At 35.5% G+C, this 18,346-nt stretch overlaps 2 protein-coding genes across 3 annotated transcripts in view; both read left to right on the top strand.

Annotated features, from left to right (window-relative positions):
• The first annotated feature begins 492 nt into the window (after nt 1-492).
• si:ch211-66e2.5 (vascular cell adhesion protein 1) lies at nt 493-8,364 on the top strand. 2 transcript variants are annotated; one of them, XM_067376209.1, is made up of 5 exons: nt 493-645; nt 1,014-1,280; nt 4,016-4,348; nt 4,490-4,738; nt 7,876-8,364. In XM_067376209.1, the coding sequence occupies exons 1-5, from the start codon at nt 597-599 to the stop codon at nt 7,881-7,883; spliced, it is 906 nt and encodes a 301-aa protein (XP_067232310.1). In that variant the 5' UTR covers nt 493-596; the 3' UTR covers nt 7,884-8,364. The 2 variants fall into 2 exon arrangements, with proteins under 2 accessions (XP_067232310.1, XP_067232302.1); XM_067376201.1 differs by lacking the exon at nt 7,876-8,364 and having other exon boundaries at nt 4,490-5,214.
• An 8,204-nt stretch (nt 8,365-16,568) lies between these two features.
• tyk2 (tyrosine kinase 2) overlaps nt 16,569-18,346 on the top strand; it is a 33,354-nt gene continuing 31,576 nt past the window's right edge. The window contains exon 1 of the mRNA XM_067382523.1: nt 16,569-16,727. The gene's annotated coding sequence lies outside the window, so the exon portion shown is untranslated. The remainder of the gene's footprint in view (nt 16,728-18,346) is intronic.

Consider the following 18,346-nt stretch of genomic DNA (forward strand, 5'->3'; position numbering starts at 1 on the left):
GAGTTGAATCAACTCCACAGCAACTACATAAATTTGTCCAGTAACCATTCGAAGTTCTTCCTGAGTCTCTCCATCAGTGTCTGAATGTAAGGCTGAACAACGTTACTGACAATCGTCATTTTGGCTGCGTGAGATTCTCCAGCTTTGTTGTTGTTGAGCAACCGAAGCACAAGCTGTTAAAGCTCCGCCCTCTTCTGGAAAGGGGGCAGGGAGCAGCAGCTCATTTGCATTTAAAGGGACACACGCAAAAACAGCGTTTTTTTTCTTTCGCCCAAATAGGGGCAAATTTGACCAAGCTATAATCTCATCTGTGGGCTATTTTGAGTTGAAACTTCAGAGACACATTCTGGGGACACCAGAGACTTATATTATATCTTGTGAAAAAGGGGATAGTAGGTCCCCTTTAAAGTGTGGGCAGAGGGAGAGCTGATTCTAATGAGGCCCACTGCTTCAATCCCCCTTCAGGCCTTTCAGTACATGGGAAGGCTTTTGTTGGCTGACACAATTCACTGTTTTTAGTTGCCAAGCAAGACCGAGTCGGAATTCCTCTCGCCTCTGCGTCTGGACTATAGCAGATTTCAACCATTTTCATCAAAATGAAAAACAATATCTTATGCTTTCTTGGTCTGTCCATTATCGGAATAGGTAAGATGTTGCAGTGTGCAAATAACTCTAGTTGTTTTATAATATTTCAGGTTATGCTATGAGTAAACTGTTCAGTGTATATCTGTTCAAGTACTATAACAGTTGCTAACTTCCTATGAAAACCTACTGATTTTTTTTCTGTACCATTTTTGGCAGTGTTTGAGAAATAATTTACATTACACTTTATAAACTGCGGTTTCTGAATGTAATGTGTTAATAGAAAGATAATGAGCTATATTCTACATTTACATCTGCACTCTAGTTTACTGCAATATGCAAGAAAATATTTAAATGTTCTCTATATGTGGCATATTACATACATCTGATAAATGTGATTTTGATTATATTCTGATGCACACCTCCTTCAGTGTCAGGTGACAGTTGCTCCCTAGAGATCTCTCCCTCCAGAGTAGTGGTGAAATTTGGGGATCCAGTGTCGGTCAGCTGTGTGGCCTCTCGTCCAGTACGTGTGCTGGGATGGGAATCGGTCATTGCCGCATCACACACACAGCGTGACCTCAGCGTTCAGTGGCAGGTAGACAGTTTGACTGACTGGATTGAGGAGCCAATCTGCTATGGTGTTTTTTTCACTGCACCCAGGCAGTGTGAGGAAAAACTAAACCTTGTTCTATACAGTAAGTACAGCATTTAAAATCACCGTCTGAAAAAAGTTAGCATGGACTTAAACCAACCAGTTTAAAATAATCAGAATTTTAAAGGACTAATATTCCAAAAATTAAAATCATGAAAAATATTATGAAAGCCAAATTTAATACCCCCTTAAAATCACCATTAACAAAGTGACATTTAAAAGTAGTCTGAAATGTAAGTAATTGTTATTTAATTACAGTAAATCTAGCATGATATGTACTGTATATGCAACCTTATTGGATAAACGTAACTATTAGTACAATTCACTGCCGTTTCCAGCTGAAATGAACATTGTAACGCCGAGTACACACATGGATCCAAATGCAGTGTTTTTTTATTTACAAAAGTAAACACAAAACATCAGCAAAACACAGATCAGGAGAACTGAAATCTCAAAGCAACGAGGAACAAAACTGAGCATAAACTTTAAAGTCCAAACACAAAACCAGGAAAACAAGACAGGAAAGTAAACATACATTGCTGCTCAGAATTAGAAGCTTGTAAAAATAAATCTGCATCGTTCATCCTTTTGATCTTTTATAAAAATAAAAAAATAAAAATCACAAAAATCTGACCTTTCAATGAAGTAAAGGAATTGAAAATGTAAGAAAAATCTTTTTTCTCTAAAACACGTTTGTAACGTGTGGTCGCTGACAAACAGATGAAGGGTAATTCCAATACAAAGTTTAATGACAATAATTCAGGGACAGGTAACAACACACACATAAAACGTATGAGACTGAACTGAACACAAACAGGAACTGATATACACAAGAGTTGATTAACTAAGGATGCACAGCTGTGATGGTGAGTTAGTGTCCATGGTGACTGATAAGTGGCAGGAACTAAGAACAAAGGAACACATGTGATGAATGTAAACCAAAGCAAACAGAACGTGACGGTGACAGCATGACAACGTTGGCCATAATTAGTGTCACCCTTTTATCCAACACTTTGTGCAACATCCTTTTATAACAGATCTGGTTCTTCACCTATAATGCCTGATGAGTTTGGAGAACACCTGATGAGATCAGAGACCATTCCTTCATGCAGAATCTCCCCAGAACCTTCAAATTCCCAGTTCCATGTTGGTGCTTCTTCTCTTCAGTTCACTTCACTCATTTTCTTTAGGGTTCAGATCAGGAGACTGAGACTGACCATGGCAGAAGCTTCATTTTGTGCTCAGTGACACATTTTTGTGTTGGTTTTGGATCATTGTCCTGTTGGAAGATCTAACCACAACCCATTATAAGATTTCTAGTGGAAGCAGGTTTTGTTTTTTTATCTGTTAGTATTTGATAGAATCCATGAAGCCATGTATCTGAACAAGATGTTTGTTTGTAACAAGATTAAAGATCCAGCAGTATATTTAACCGTGGACATGGGGTACTTTTTATTCATGTGTGCACCAAATCCATCTGGTGGGTTTGCTGCCAAAAATCTTTTTTAGTTTCATCTGACCATAGAAGCTGGTCCCATTTGAATTTCCAGTCTTGCCTGACAACTGAATATGCTGGAGATTGTTTCTGGATGAAAGCAGAGCATTTTTCTTGAAACCCTCCTGAACAACTTGTGGGGATGTAGGTGCTGTTTGATCATTTTTTTAGGCTTTCTGAGACTCAAGACTCAACTAATCTCTGCAATTCTCCAGCTGTGATCCTTGGAGAGTCTTTGGCCACTCAAACTTTCCTCCTCATTTCACATTAGGATGATTTAGACACATGTCCTCTTCCAGGTAGATTTGTAACATCTTTAGTTAATTGGAACTTCTAGTGGAAATGGGGATTTTCAATGCTTTTGCTATTTTCTCACAGCCACTTTCTATTTTGTGAAGCCCAACAATCTTTTGCTGCACATCAATACTATCTTTCCCCCTACTTTCAATTCTTTTCCTCCAAACTAAAGATTAGATTTTTGTTAATTTTATTAATTAAAGTTCAAAAGGATAAACAATGCAGATTTATTTTTACAGTCATCTTTGATCATATTTACCAAGGGTGTCAATAATTCTGAGCACAACTGTAAGTGGCAGTAAAAAAACCTTTTCAAACAAATTATGATTACAGTCCAGATTATAGATTAATAAATATATATTTTTTTTTTTTTTGCGTGGTTCTTTGCACAACACTAAGGTATGACCCAGAAAACACCTTTACCATAGTGCATGATTTGTATACGAATACATTTTAATGTTTACATCACATAAACAGCCTCATATGAACAGCTTTTCCGATGTAGCAAAATTGCTCGGTAGCACTTGGGATGCTAAGCTCTTGGTACGAGTCACAATAAAATTTTTTTTTTTAGGTTAGGTTTAGTGTAGATGGTAAGTTAATTAATTTCAAATGCGATAGAGCATTACACTTTTAGCGCCACCCAGCAGAAGTTTCATTTCTGTACTACCGTGAAACGTACAACAATCAACGTAATAAAACATTGCCAGAGATTTAGGAGCTCTGGTGGGGAAAAAAATATCAGTCAATAATGAGGGTGAGTAAATGATGACAAAGTTGTCATTTTGGGGTCATTTGGTTACCAAGCGGTTTTTAAAATGGTTACAATGGTTAATGGTCAACCTGTAACAATATCAGGTTGTGCCAGAAACAGACCAGTATCTAAAAGAAGACCACTTGGAATTTAAACTGGTCTATACTACTATGCTTGTTCGAATATCTTCATTAAATATCTTTGTCTAAAATTTCCAATTGTCTTTACACAGAGAAACCAGACAGTGTGTCCATAAGTTTAGTGAATCACAGCAGTCCAGTGGTGGTAGGAAGAGAGTACCAGCTACAGTGTGAGGTGCATAACGTTGCACCTGTTCAGTACCTTGTTTTAAGATGGTACCGAGGACAAACCGAGGTTTACAACCACTCATTCTCAGAGTTATCCCCTGCAACACCAGTCCAGGTGTCGTCCATCTTGCTGATTGTCCCAAACAGAGCTGATGATGGAGCTCAGTACAGGTGTGAAGCAGAGCTGAAACTGGGAGCAGAAGGACCTCAACCTTCTCCAACAGTTCAGTCTGAAGTTCTCAACCTTGCTGTTCAATGTAAGTAAATAAAGGCAGCAGTACTCAATAGTTCAAACATTTTATTTTATAGCAATCAATGTTAATAGCTATCAATGTTAACGTACTTTTTCAATGCATGCTAAATTATTTTATTTACTGTTATTTTAATTTCTTTATCAGACCCGCCTGACTTCCGCAGTCCAGAGGAAGAGCTAGTGGACATCAGTGAAGATAGTGGAATGGTACTGGATTGTACAGCGGAGGGTAACCCGCCTCCTGTGTATATCTGGACCTCCTCAAACCTTCAGGAAAAGGCTGATCAGCCCGTTTTGACAGCTGCATCTTTGGGCCCAGGGGTGTATACGTGCACTGCATCTAATATCCTCGGAAAAAAGAGCAAACAGTTTGTCATCAAACACAAATCCAAAGGTGAGAGCAATAAAGACGCCATGGAAATGTAAATATTGAAGCCCCCACCCCAAAGGTAGCATGAGTTATTTGAGTTCCACATGCAGTCAAAATGAACTGAACCCTAAATATATAAGAAAGCATCCTGCTAAGCAAATATATGCAGGAGCTTTAAATACACTGTCAGTGTTGTCACTAAAGAGCTTTTCACACTTGAAATAGCTAGCCTGGGTTATTCTGAACACTGAATACTGGGTTATCTTGCTTCACGTTTTACACTGCTCATAATTTACCTGGGGTTAACAATTAATCATTCATAAGCTGACGTTTCACATTGTACATTCCTAAACCCTGGGTTAAAGTTCTCATTTGCATATTTGTGGAGTCAGTGTCACTGATTTGGCGAACGCTGCACGCTGTATGTTTACACAAAAACTCTAACATTGTGCATCAATATATATTATATATTGCCGACTATACTATCAAGTGTATTCTGAATGGACTTTTATAATGCTAAGAATAGTAGGTGAATGAAGGTAAGTCTCTTCTTCACTCCAGTTGTCACCCTCCAGAGCAGGGTTTCATAATCCCGGGTAAAATGTGGTGCTAACCCCGCTTCTAAATTGCAAGTGTGTAATGTTCCTTTACCCGGGGTTAAAAGCGGTGTTTAGAACAACCGTAGTGTGAAAATTCCTTAAGATATAAAAGTGAAAAGGTACATCTTTGTACCTTACTTACCCCTAAATGGTACATATTAGTACCTTACAAGTACATTTTAGTACTTTAAAAAGTTTATATTAGTACCTTAAAGGATTAGTCCACTTTTAAATAAACTTTTCCTGATAATTTACTCACTCCCATGTCATCCAAGATGTTCATGTCTTCCTATGCCTTTCCTATTCTACTTACGGAACGAACGCAGCGGCAGTTTTGTTTTATTCTGTAAGTTGAATAGGGAAGGCGTAGGACATACAGCGTAAGTGTTTTGAAGAATGCGGAAATCAGAAGTTCAAGGCGATATTTTGTGTTTATAAAGCATATTCAGTTGTACGTTTAAAGCCCTTTGAAGCTGCACTGAAACTGTAATTTTGACCTTCAACCGTTTGGTGCCCATTGAAGTCCACTATATGGAGAAAAATCCTGGAATGTTTTCATCAAAAACCTTAATTTGAAAAGAAAGAAAGAAAGAAAGACATGAACATCTTGGATGACATGGGGGTGAGTAAATTATCAGGAAAAGTTTATTTAAAAGTGGACTAATCCTTTAAAAGTATATATTAGTACTTATAGGCCCGGTTTCACAAACAAGGCTTAGACTAAGCCAGGATTAGGCCTTAGTGTGCATCTTGAGACAAAACAACAGCACTGACATATTTTAAGATATGTCAGTGCAAGTTGCTTTCAGTTAAAATGGCTACAATGTGCATTTTAGTCTGGGACTAGCTTAAGCCTTGTCTGTGAAACCTGGGGGAAAAGTACATATTAGCACCTTTTCACTTTTGTACTTTAGGGTACATCCCTAGTGACAGACAGCGCTGTACCTTTTTATTCTGACAGTGTAGATGAACATTGACCTCAACAATGAAAATAAACAAACATGCTGCAATGCATGCCGGTCTAAAAAAGGTGTTGCACTGAATGCTTCCCCAAGCTTCTGAAGCCCTGAAGACATATTTTTGTTCTGACAGTGTAGCATCGTACCATTCACCGAGTAGATCCCCTGAGCATAACAGATACTCCTAAAAACAACATTCCACTCTTATGTTTTGAAAGCACGCAACCCTTGTGTAAAAAGAGTACTTATTAAAGAAGTAATATATATTAAAATAATATGCTTAAGTGCAAACTGAATGTGAAATTTAGTGCATTTGCTGATATTTATATGGCAAAAACTATCTGATAGTTTATAATGTAAATCAATGAGATCTTTATAACAATACAGGAGACAAAATGCCTATAAATATCAGCTGGCACTCTATATCATTCAATAATTTGATATTTAAATGCTTAGGTTTATGATCAAAGCTTTGCAGTTTTAATTGTGCAAAACAATGTAATTCAATACAGTGATGATTGAGAGATATACAAATAGACGTTCCTCAAAAGGTGCATCATGTTTAAGAAAACCTTTTTAACATGTTTATATATATATATATATATATATATATATATATATATATATATATATATATATATGGACAATCCAGTAAACCCAGGTTTCTTCAGCCCAGTAGATCTTGAAATATTAAAAACAATAAAAGGTTTAGAATTTTATTTTAATTTACTTGCTACAAAGGTATTAAACAATCAAGACATGTAGATTGTGCTCGACAGGTTTTTCAGCAAAGTTTTGATCATGTTAATAATTTACAGGCCTTAGAAATATTCATATTAAATATGATGCAGGCTTTATAGGGTTAATGCAATTTCTATTGCATGACACGATAGCTGCAAGAGACTGTAGTGTTGACGTAAGAGTATAGCAACAGGAAGCAAAGCAAGAACAGGAATTCCTGCAATGAACTGATCTTACAGAGCCTTCCCTGTTGTGAGAGATCTAGTTTTATATTTTATTATCAGTCCTGCATGCATTTTAAAACGCTTCACGAGTTTAGATAGATGTTTATTTTACGGCATGTGTGTAATCAGTGGGGATTTGCTAGTAACTTGAAGGGACAGTTTGTTTACTTTATTTTATTTTACTTTGTTATCCACATTGTGGAAATGTCTCTGGCTTCACAGTACATCACCACATTAATACACATAAGAAAAAACATGCAATACACAATTTATATATAAAAAATAAATAAATAAAAAAAACATTAGTCACTCTCATGTAAAATTTTGACAGCACTGGCCACAAAGGATAATTGGTAAACTTTCCTTGTCACTCGTGGTTGCCTATATTGTCACCCTGATGACAACCGTTGAAACTCATGAAGAGGGTGAGACACATCCTCTTTTTGCTTGACTTTATGTCGATAGAGATCATTCAGATATCTCTGCATCTGACCCATTATCTTGCTTGCCTTATTCAATCTTTGACTGTATTTACAATATTCAGGTTACCATACCACGAGATCATATTATATTTCTATTTCATGTTATATTTAATGAAAATTCTATCATTAATTAAGCTTCATGTGTGTGTTTTACAGGCGTTTAAGCCCAGAGACATTGAGAAAGAACCGAAGACATATAGCTGTAGATGGTACGCACAGGACTTTCTGAACGTGGGAGATCAAAATCTAGTTACATTTTAGATGTATGTGTTACATTTTAGGTGACTCTCTTTTCAGGGGTTATGATTTGTTAAATATGAGAGTCAAACCTACATACAGTATGTGTAAAATCTATCCTAGTTAGCATTATTAATGTTTTGTGTAAGAATTTTTTAACAGAGCATTTGTATGTTCCATGACACATTGTGATGGCTCTTACATTTTAATGTTTTTTTGTCGATATTTACTCACCCAATAATAAATAAACTTGTGAATACATTACTAAAGAGTACATTTCATTACATTCCCCAAGCATGTTTGATTGAATGCTCTTTAACAACCAAGCCAGTTGTATTTTTTGTTCAGCTCATGTTGTGCTATGTATCAGGTACAGACTGCAGAGGAGTTAATTTTGATGCATTTCAAATGAAGGTTGGGTGTGCTGGGGTTCTTCTTCTACACACCTGGAAATGTGTTAATTACAGTATTTGTCACAGGTGACACTCTAATCTGTGATTGGTTGAATCTTTTAAAGATGTGACAAGACTTTTGTCTTAGCAAAGTCTGACCTTTCTGTCCTAATTAAAAAATGATATACTTATTATTTTGGTAAAATAAGCATAATCTAGAGGCATTTGCCTTTCATATAAGCCACTTCTGATTCCAAATTATCAACTAGAAGTCACGTTATTTGTTATTCCTACAACTTGGATAGGCGACAAGACTTTTGTCAGGGTGTGAATACACATATATATACACACACACACATATATATATATATATACACACACACACACACACATATATATATATATATATATATATATATATATATATATATATATATATATATATATATATATATTGGGTAGACCTGTTGATTGCTGGAATGACATGTTGATTGGACAGATAATTTGAACGTGTTCCACCTGAACTTTGTTAATAAAACATCATTAAAAACATAATTAATCCATGTTAATCCAGTGGTTTATCCTCAATTTTATAAAGCATTGTGAAAAATCATAATTTACAAAATATTAATCATTTAAAACTTCTACTCTCACATCATCACAACACCCATTGTGGTGCTCTCATGAACGTGTTGGAAGTTTTGTAAATAAAATGGTAAATTATAGGGGTGTAACGGTACACGTATTTGTACCGAACCGTTTTGGTACAGGGCTTTCGGTACGGTGCACGTGTGTACCGAAGCATTACATTGCAACCAATATTCACCACCAATAACCGCAATAAGCTCTGTGTTTTCTTACTTTCGATAAGAAACAAAGTGTCATCCTTCAAATTCTGTCCACGAAATCATGAAGTTTAAACAGAAAATGCCATTTTGACGTGCTTTGATGTGGGGTGACAGATCACTGTACAGGCGCCTCAGTTCAACCGGCAGCGCGAGCGCGGAGCGCAAGTGAATGTGTTCATCTCTTCCTCCTTAATACTAGTTACAGAATAAACATGAAAGAACATCTGAAGGTATGTTGCAATATTCAGTACAACTTACTGAAACGGCCATATCTCATGTAATCGCTCATTCAGTGTTTCAACGGTGAAAGCGTCCGTATTCAACAATATGTCATAGAGGTGTGAACCTACACTGGTCTCATGGTTCGGTTCGATTACGATTATCAAGTCATCGATTCAGTTCGATTTGATTATCTCGATGCATCACGATGCATTGATGATGCACTGCATCCTTATTTTTCAATTTTGCTTCACATGTATACAATTTTGTCAATTAATACAAGCAGTCAGATATATGAACTGAACCCTTCATTTTACCTGAAACGCGCTTCTTGAATGTATCAAACATCAAATAAAACTCAAGTCTGGGCACAGAACACAACAGCAGCATTAGATTAGAACACCCAAATGTAAGTACTAAAAGTGCATAATGCAGGGAGTGTACTTAAATACTTATATAGTGCAGTGTACTTTCTTGTAAAACATTTAAATATTGACAAATGTATAAACATGAAATTAAATTACAAACCAAAATAAACAAGAGGCCAAACCTACTTGAATATAATCAATATACAAAAAACTAAATCTGCACTTCAGCAGGTTTTCCACTACAGAAAAGGGCCATATATCCTTTGCAATAAAAGATGCCACTGCTCTGGTAATTCTCTGCCCTCTCACTGAGTTTGGCGGCAACGTTGATATAAGTTGATAAATTTTTGGCTGAGCTGGATCCACAATGGCACTGACAGGCGTTTGCAGCTCGGGGTGAAAACGACTGACGTGGTTTCTCATGTTGGTGGTATTAGTATTACCCCCTGCATATTTTATTTTTGCGTGACATGATTTGCACACAGCGTGTCTTGTCAAGGTCGGGCTTACCGTGTTGTTGATAAAAGCCGAAATGTGCCCAAATGTCGGCTTTTAAAGTGGTTGGAGCATTTTTTTATTGCACGCTCAGGCGTTTCGCCTCCCTCTGCCATTTGTATGCCGCGACTAAGCACGCGGTGCTGACGTCAGAAATGCGTCAGTACATTATAACGATTATAACCGGTTATGGGCTATTACTGAACCGAAACCGAATCGTCCTCGTCTGCATCGCGATGCACCGTAGAAACGATTAATTTTGACACCCCTAATATGTCATGATGCATTTACCTCAGAAAAGCCATTCAGTGTTCACAGCTTATTAGTTCGCTTGAGAAATGAACTCTTTCGCTTAATATATGCACTGTATTAGCCAATATATTCATTATTTTACTTAATCTTTTAGTGATATCCTGATTAGGCTATTTAATGTATGTTTAAATAAATCTGATGTTAAAATAACAGCGACTGTGTAGAAATGATTATATTTCAACAACGAATTGGAGTAAAAACATTTAGAAGTTAATGCAAAAACTGCCTTAGGTGCAGCTTACAGGTTTGCATACAATTTGTTATTTGAGTGTTGATTATTTTATCTAAAAATAAAAAGCAATTGAATTTAGGCTAATAGTTTGGGCTTCTTTCAAGTTAGGGCTCCCTATATAGTTTATAGCATTAGCAGAGATCATTTTTTTTATCCTTAAGAAACTTTTAGTTTTAATTTAATATATTCAAAGACAAAAACACAATTTGTTCAGTAAACCTCTGTTTAATAATAATAAAAAAGCAATTTTATGTTTAGTTTTCTCTCCACCTGCTGTACCGAAAACTGTACCGAACCGTGACTTCAAAACCGAGGTACGTACCGAACCGTGAGTTTTGTGTACCGTTACACCCCTAGTAAATTATGAAAGAAATAATTGTGCAAACAAAGCACTTGCGTCACTTCATAAAATTGAGGTTAAACCACTGGAGTCATATGGATTACTTTAATGATGTCTTTACTAAATTTCTGGGGCTTGAAACTGGTAGTTGCCAAGGCTGTCAGTGGAGGGACAGAATGTCATTAAAAAGATTGTTTTTTAAAACAATTGGGTTTCAAAGAAACAAAAGTGTTTTTGGAACGGCATGAGGGAGAGTAATTAATGACATGATTTTATTTTTTGGGGGAACTAACCCTTTAACACTCAGGTTTGATATTGTTAGTCTCATTTTATATTCATTTGGATTTACTTAGCTCTTAGCTAATCATTCTGGACAGTTGTGACATGGAGACAGTAGTTGTGTAAAGTATGGTTTAAAGACTTGTTTTGCAATCATTTCATGGGTAAGTTGAGTCAAGCTAAAAAAAAAATCAATGGAACTGTGCTCAATTATAACAAATACAAATTATTATAAAAACTGCCAACATGTTACAGCACAGCGTTGCCCTGAGACAATGGAAAGTTTTCATAAGCCCGGTTTAGTAAATATGATACTCAACAAAAAAACGCATATGCATGCATACAGTATATATACAAGTTTGCTCTTTTTTTTTTTTTTTTTTTTTTTTGAGTATCACACGCACGCATATATATCAGGCTTTTATATGCAATTCAATGCAAATCAATAATAATTGGGAGATGGACAAATAAATGTTCCCCAAAAGTCTATGGTGTTATATTTGACATTTACATTAACATTAAAAAATAATGTACGACTAATCAAGTAAACCCAATTTGCTTCAGTACAATAAATGTTTATCTAACATTTACTTTATAAAAATAATTAATGATTTCTGAGCAAAAAAAGACTTTACTTGATTAAAAAAGTATGAATTATCAATCAGAGGACAGAAGGCAATGTGTAAAACAGGTTTTTCAGCAAAGTTTTGGTCGTAATGATAATTTATAGGGCCTAGAAATTTGCGTATTAAATATTATACAATATTGTAACACGCATTGCCAAATCGTGCGGCTCGCTTATGCCCAGCGTAATGTTGTGCGGCCAGCGACACCGGGTATTAAAACTTGGTCTGCGTTGTGTGGATGCAGAAACAGACACGGGACAGCAGGCAGACAATTCACTGGAACTTTTTACTGTATAATAGAGACAAATAAGCAGCCTCAGATTGAGTGGCCCTTATAACACTCTATAAAACAAACGATGCACCTCCATTACCATGTGCTGGTTTCACATAAAAGACAGAAATATACCTCAAAAAATGTAAAATGACGAAAATAATCCCAAGGATAGATTAAATAGTACTTTACACATAAGTTTGGGTGGAAATAAAGATATAAAAGATATAATTAACATAAGGATTCAATAAAATTATCAGGATGACAAAAGAAACCTACCTCTTCCATCGAATCACATTTCAAAAGGGAAGAGGAGGAGTTAGGACAGGAAATTAGGTCATACTGTGACCACGCAACACTTAAAGGAGAAGCGCACCTTTAGATCAGGTATCATAAAAACGTATAAGAGAACAATTTTGTGTGAATTATAACAATATTTACTAGTATACTTTGTATACCTGTTACACAAACAAGCATTCAAAACTAAATTAATAAAATTTCAACATAAAACGTAAGCTAACACTGAACAACAACTTTTTAAACCGGTAAGTCCCCTCCAAATATTGTAAATATGTGAAATATATCAACTTTTACGATAAGGTTAGTAGATTTCCCACTACAGGGCGTCATGCCGTGAGGTAAACAAAAAATGTACGGACAAAGTCAATATATCTAAATATTCACAACAAACACCCTTTCAACATAAAACCATGAAATGAGACCAAAACTTTCCCTGACTCATCCCACAGCCTCTCAAATGTTTGTATCTCCCAGGATACGTCGTTCCTTTTAGTGTTAATATAAATAGGCCTACTTAGAATGAGGAAGTTGTGCTTTCAAAGAAAATGACGCATTGCCATTTGAACCATAACCGGAAAATAATTTTCATTGGTTCCTTCAACATTCTAGTTTCGGTTCTATAAGTAGGTTAAATTAAGATCTGCTGCTTAAAAAGACTAGGCCTATAAATTACACGTTCATAAGCAGAATTTAATTGGAAGCAGTTGTGGTTTAAAACATACGTGTGTAAGGTAGTAAGAATATTTTAGTAGTCAAAAATAGCACAGTTATTTCCCATGTTCATTTTTAGCGAAGTGTCTCATTCCAGCACCTGCTTTCTTTGAGTGTTTGTTTGTTTGTCGAATTGCTCCCTCTCGTGGAGGTATTTTTTAAAGCAAGTCTCATGTAGGCTATTGATTTCTGTTCAGGTAACAGAAGCCTTGTGTTTTAAAGAAAGAAGGAAAAATGTAGAAGAAACACAACATCAAACATTACATGTGAAACTTTACATTAATATGATTTAAATAAATATGATTTTTATAATGTGTGTATATATAAAGTAGAATAATATAGTGACTTATAACTTATAAAAGAATCATAAAGAGGATAAATTATCATTTGAGTTAATTATAATAAGCATATATGTCCGTAATGATTTAGATATTTGAAGCATTATTAATAATAAGCTTTAAAATGAACATGACTTTTTTTTTTTTTTTTTTAAATCTTGCTTTGACAGGCACATTAAATTAAATCTTGCTCTGACAGGAACTTGGTAAAATCAATCAGTAAATGATTTTTTTTTTTACCAAAACAGGAAGAAAAGTTGGATTAATGAACTCATCAAATGAAATATCTCATGATAAAACTTGACTTAATGCATTGATACATTAAAATATTGTTGTCACATTTATTACAACTGTATGGTTGGCATTTTTTGGCAAGGGTTAGTTCACCCAAAAATGAAAATTCTGTCATCTATTTCTCACCCTCATGTCGTTCCACACTCGTAAGACCTTCATTCATCTTCAGAACACAAATTAAGATATTTTAGTTGAAATCCAATGGCTCAGTGAGGCCTCCATAGCCAGCAATGACACTTCCTCTCTCAAGATCCATAAAGCTACTAAAAACATATTTAAATCAGTTCATGTGAGTACAGTGGTTCAATATTAATATTATAAAGCGACGAGAATATTTTTGGAGCACCAAAAAAACAAAACAACAACTTATAGTGATGGCTGATTTCAAAATACTGCTTCAGGAAGCATCGGAGCACAAATTAATCTTTTGTGTCGAATCAGCAGTTCGGAGCGCCAAAGTCACGTGATTTCAGCCGTTTGGCCATTTGACACGCGATCCGAATCATGATTCAATACGCTGATTCATAAAGCTCTGAAGCGCACCAAAATATTCTCGTCGCCTTATAATATTAATATTGAACCACTGTACTCACATGAACTGATTTAAATATGTTTTTAGTAAATTAATGGATCTTGAGCGAGTAAAAGGTCATTGCTTCCTATGAACGCCTCACTGAGCCATCGGATTTCAACAAAAAATATCTTAATTTGTGTTCAGAAGTTTAACGAAGGTCTTATGGGTTTGGAACGACATGAGGGTGAGTAATAAATGACAGAATTTTCATTTTTGGGTGAACTAACCCTTTAAGCTAAACTGATTAGTTGAAACTAGTGTGAAGTCAGCTAAAATGGGCTATCAGGTAAAATGGGCCAAATAAGGTCGTAGCGTCATGTCTCTTTAAATTTTTACAGCCAATCACAATAACTGATCTTGTATTGTTGACATGTCACAATAGCTTTGACTGGTCTGAGTTTTTTAAGGGGGGCAGGGCAGTGTTACATGAAGCTTGTCAGAGAAATTGTAAGGAAAGTGAGCCCGACATAGTAAATTTCATTCGTCACTAATAAGAGTACTAAAGCAATTATAAGTAAGCTTACCAACAAAGCAAAGGTTTATGAACAATGTTTTGACATGCTCTTTCAAATAAAATAAAAAAAAAACACAGATTTTTGTGAAAAAGGTCATTTTAGTTAGAAATGGCTGGTTAAGATAAAATGGGCTGCACACACACACATAAAATGGGCTGCACACACACACACACACACACACACTTTTACACAGGAATTGAGGGTCAAAATAGGTTTATTGGCCTAGATGTATCCATATAAAATCTTAACAGGCTTTTAAAAAATGGCATTGCAGACAGTATGGCAGGAGGACAAGCAAAGGAAGGAAACAGAGAGATAAGAAGAGCGAAGAGAAAAGATGTCAGTACAGTTCAATGTAAAGACATTTAGCTACAGGAAATGTTAAAGTGATTTGTTTTTTTTGTCAAAGATGTTCTAATCTTTAACAAAACTTTTGACAGATATTTGACAAGCGTACACACACACACATGCACACAAAAGACACCAATGCACACAAACACACACCTGTACAACATGATCAGTTCATTTTTAATTGCTTTTTTAAATTAAATAAATGTATAGTGTTGTTGCTATGACACACTAAGGACAATAGTCTCAATTTACTGTTAAAAATAAAATGATTTCAGCCAAAATTACCTGTATTGATCTCATTTTATTTTTTTGACAGTATATTTTAATTAATATCAAAAATACAAAACCTTTGCACCATAGTTGACATGATGAACACTGTACAGTTGGTTTAATAACTGTAAATTATTCTCTTCAAATGTTATTGAAGTTAGAAACGTGCATACCAGTGTCAGATGTAACTTTAGAGATGGTCCCGTTATTGCGAATATCAGTGCAAAAGTCATGCTAAATAAACTTGTTCTGCTGGTAAGACTCCTAACACAAGCTTTTAACACTATGATTTATTTATTTCCATTTAAGTGTAATATAAAATATCCTTAAAGTTCTCAATGTTGTGCCGTGGCTCAAGAAGGGACCTGCTGATACTCTAACTCTCATAATTTTAAAACAATTATACTTTTTCACATTTAAATATGTAATATATATATTTAAGAGACCCATGCTAATTTGTAAAAAAAAAAATATAATACCATCAAATAAGCTATGCATGAGATCTAATGATAAGTCATTTACCAAAACGTGGCCCATTTTAGCTGACTTCACCCTACAAGTAGGCCTTCTCTATACAACTGAATGAGGTGAATTTTTTGTCATATACTTTATCTAACATTCTGTAGTACGAACAGATGCTCAACCGTGGACTGGGCTGTTTATTGTAATCAAGTTAATTATGTATGTGTGTGTGTGTGTGTGTGTGTTTAGAGTAAAACATTAGACATCTTCTGATTTAGCAGACAGAACTCTTAATTTGAAGAGCTCGATGGACGAAAACACTTGAGATCTGTCTCAATAGCGTACAACCTGCCTACGCAGACAGCAGTTTGTTCGACACACCCCTGTCGTTTGGCCATCATTTCTAAGTAGTCAGTTCACTAGGGTCTGATGCGCACAGTTTCGGACTGACGCTGGAGGAGTTCAGTGAGACTGAGAAATACGCAATGTGTGTAGTGCGCGTCAGTGGCTAAAGATGTGAATCCTGTAAGAGGAGGACAACTAAACTGAGATAAACACCGCCATTCGTCTGCCTGTAAGTAAATACTAACTCATGATCAGTTTTCAATACTTTTTACCAGTCATTTTTTAGTATTGAAATGAGATCAGGTAGTTGCCCAGCAGGGCTGTATGTGAAACAGGAAGTAGCTCATATGTTATTTGTTTTAAAGAAGGTTGTTTGTCGCCACTTTGCGCCTACATACTATGACAGTAAACACATTCGTGCCTTTAGTTATAGTAATATGTGGCATTTGTCGACATGACTTGTTAGTTTTTGGAAATTAAGAGCACAGTGTTCCGAGACATTACCCCAAAACCCCGGCCATTACAGCAGTACAGCATGCCATATTAATAGTAATGATGGGCAAAGCATTGTTATGGGTAAGAGTTATGATAATTTTAACAATTTCATAGTTTATATGGAGAATAGTTCAGAAAAGCTCTATTCAATGCTTCATGAGCACATTTATAGAGTTGTTTTTTTGTATTTTTTCTTGGTTTGTGTTCCTTAGTAGTCCTAGGACCGTCAAAAGAATAAATAATGAATAAACAATAACATATCTTATTATTTCGACCATTCTTAGAATTAAATAATAAGACTATCAGGTCTATCAGGCAAATTTGTTATGAAAAATATTAAATTAAAGTCTTTAATTTCTGTTTTAAGGTATCATCTGACAGTGGTAAATTATATATTTTTTCTACAAAAAATCTCAGATTATACACAGATCTGTTTTAAAAAAGTAAGTTAAAACTGTTGTCCGTAACTTTTTTTTTATCCAAAATAATTTTTTTGAGCATGTACATAACCAGCCAGTGTTCAAAACTGTCTCCTTACCTTAGCCCGATTCACAAAGGTAAGCTTGTAATAATGTTTTATAATTCTGGTGGTACTGGTAGGTTTTTGTGGGAAATGTCGCCGTTTGTGTTTGCGTCATTGCGTCATGTTTGCATACATAAAGAAGGAGTCCCAGCTAGTAGGCTATATGGCACATTAGACGGATAATTTATAGCCTTTACTCACAGCAGCTGCAATAATTAAACTTATAATTTGGATGGCGGATTGTATGGTATGACAAATTGACGTTAGAGATTAGACTGTACAGAAATTGAAATCTACAGGTATTAGCGTCACACACTAAATACACAGTCACGCAATGCTGATGTTGTTAACATTAACAACTTGAGAACAAAGTATAACTTTAATAATTATTTGCATGGTTTGATGTTATTCGAGCTAAGTGATCGTTAGATTTAATCACCATTGACGACGTGATATATTATAGGGGGGGGGGGGGTGTTCTCAGTTGGTCAGAACAATTTGTTCAGATGACATTTTCCGGTGAAAATTCTTATTTTGGTCATACTTCCAAGACATAGAATCTGTGATTCCGAAGTACAGTATTCACACTGATGTGGTGATTGACAACAAACATTAGATTCATCCGCACTGAGGAGCCGTGCCGATGCACAACCCACATAAAGATGGTAATCCTGCAAATAATGGCAATTGCAGGTTTCAAACAGAGATGGCGACAAAGAGGCAAAACTTACGGACTGCAGCTTTAAAAACTGAGATTTTGTCCCCATAAAATTATTAGGGATGAAAATTGTGGCCAAAACCAAAAAAATCAGGATGCATTTGGCTGAAAC

This window comes from Chanodichthys erythropterus, chromosome 3, assembly GCF_024489055.1.
Source record: "Chanodichthys erythropterus isolate Z2021 chromosome 3, ASM2448905v1, whole genome shotgun sequence".
Lineage (NCBI taxonomy): Eukaryota > Metazoa > Chordata > Actinopteri > Cypriniformes > Xenocyprididae > Chanodichthys > Chanodichthys erythropterus.

What these genes read in the sequence shown, in the direction of transcription:
- si:ch211-66e2.5 (XM_067376201.1), top strand. Translation starts at nt 597, where the DNA reads ATGAAAAACAATATCTTATGCTTTCTTGGTCTGTCCATTATCGGAATA. An exon ending in ACTAAACCTTGTTCTATACA is followed by an intron (nt 1,281 to 4,015) that starts GTAAGTACAGCA and finishes GTCTTTACACAG; the next exon opens with AGAAACCAGACAGTGTGTCC. An exon ending in TCTCAACCTTGCTGTTCAAT is followed by an intron (nt 4,349 to 4,489) that starts GTAAGTAAATAA and finishes TTTCTTTATCAG; the next exon opens with ACCCGCCTGACTTCCGCAGT.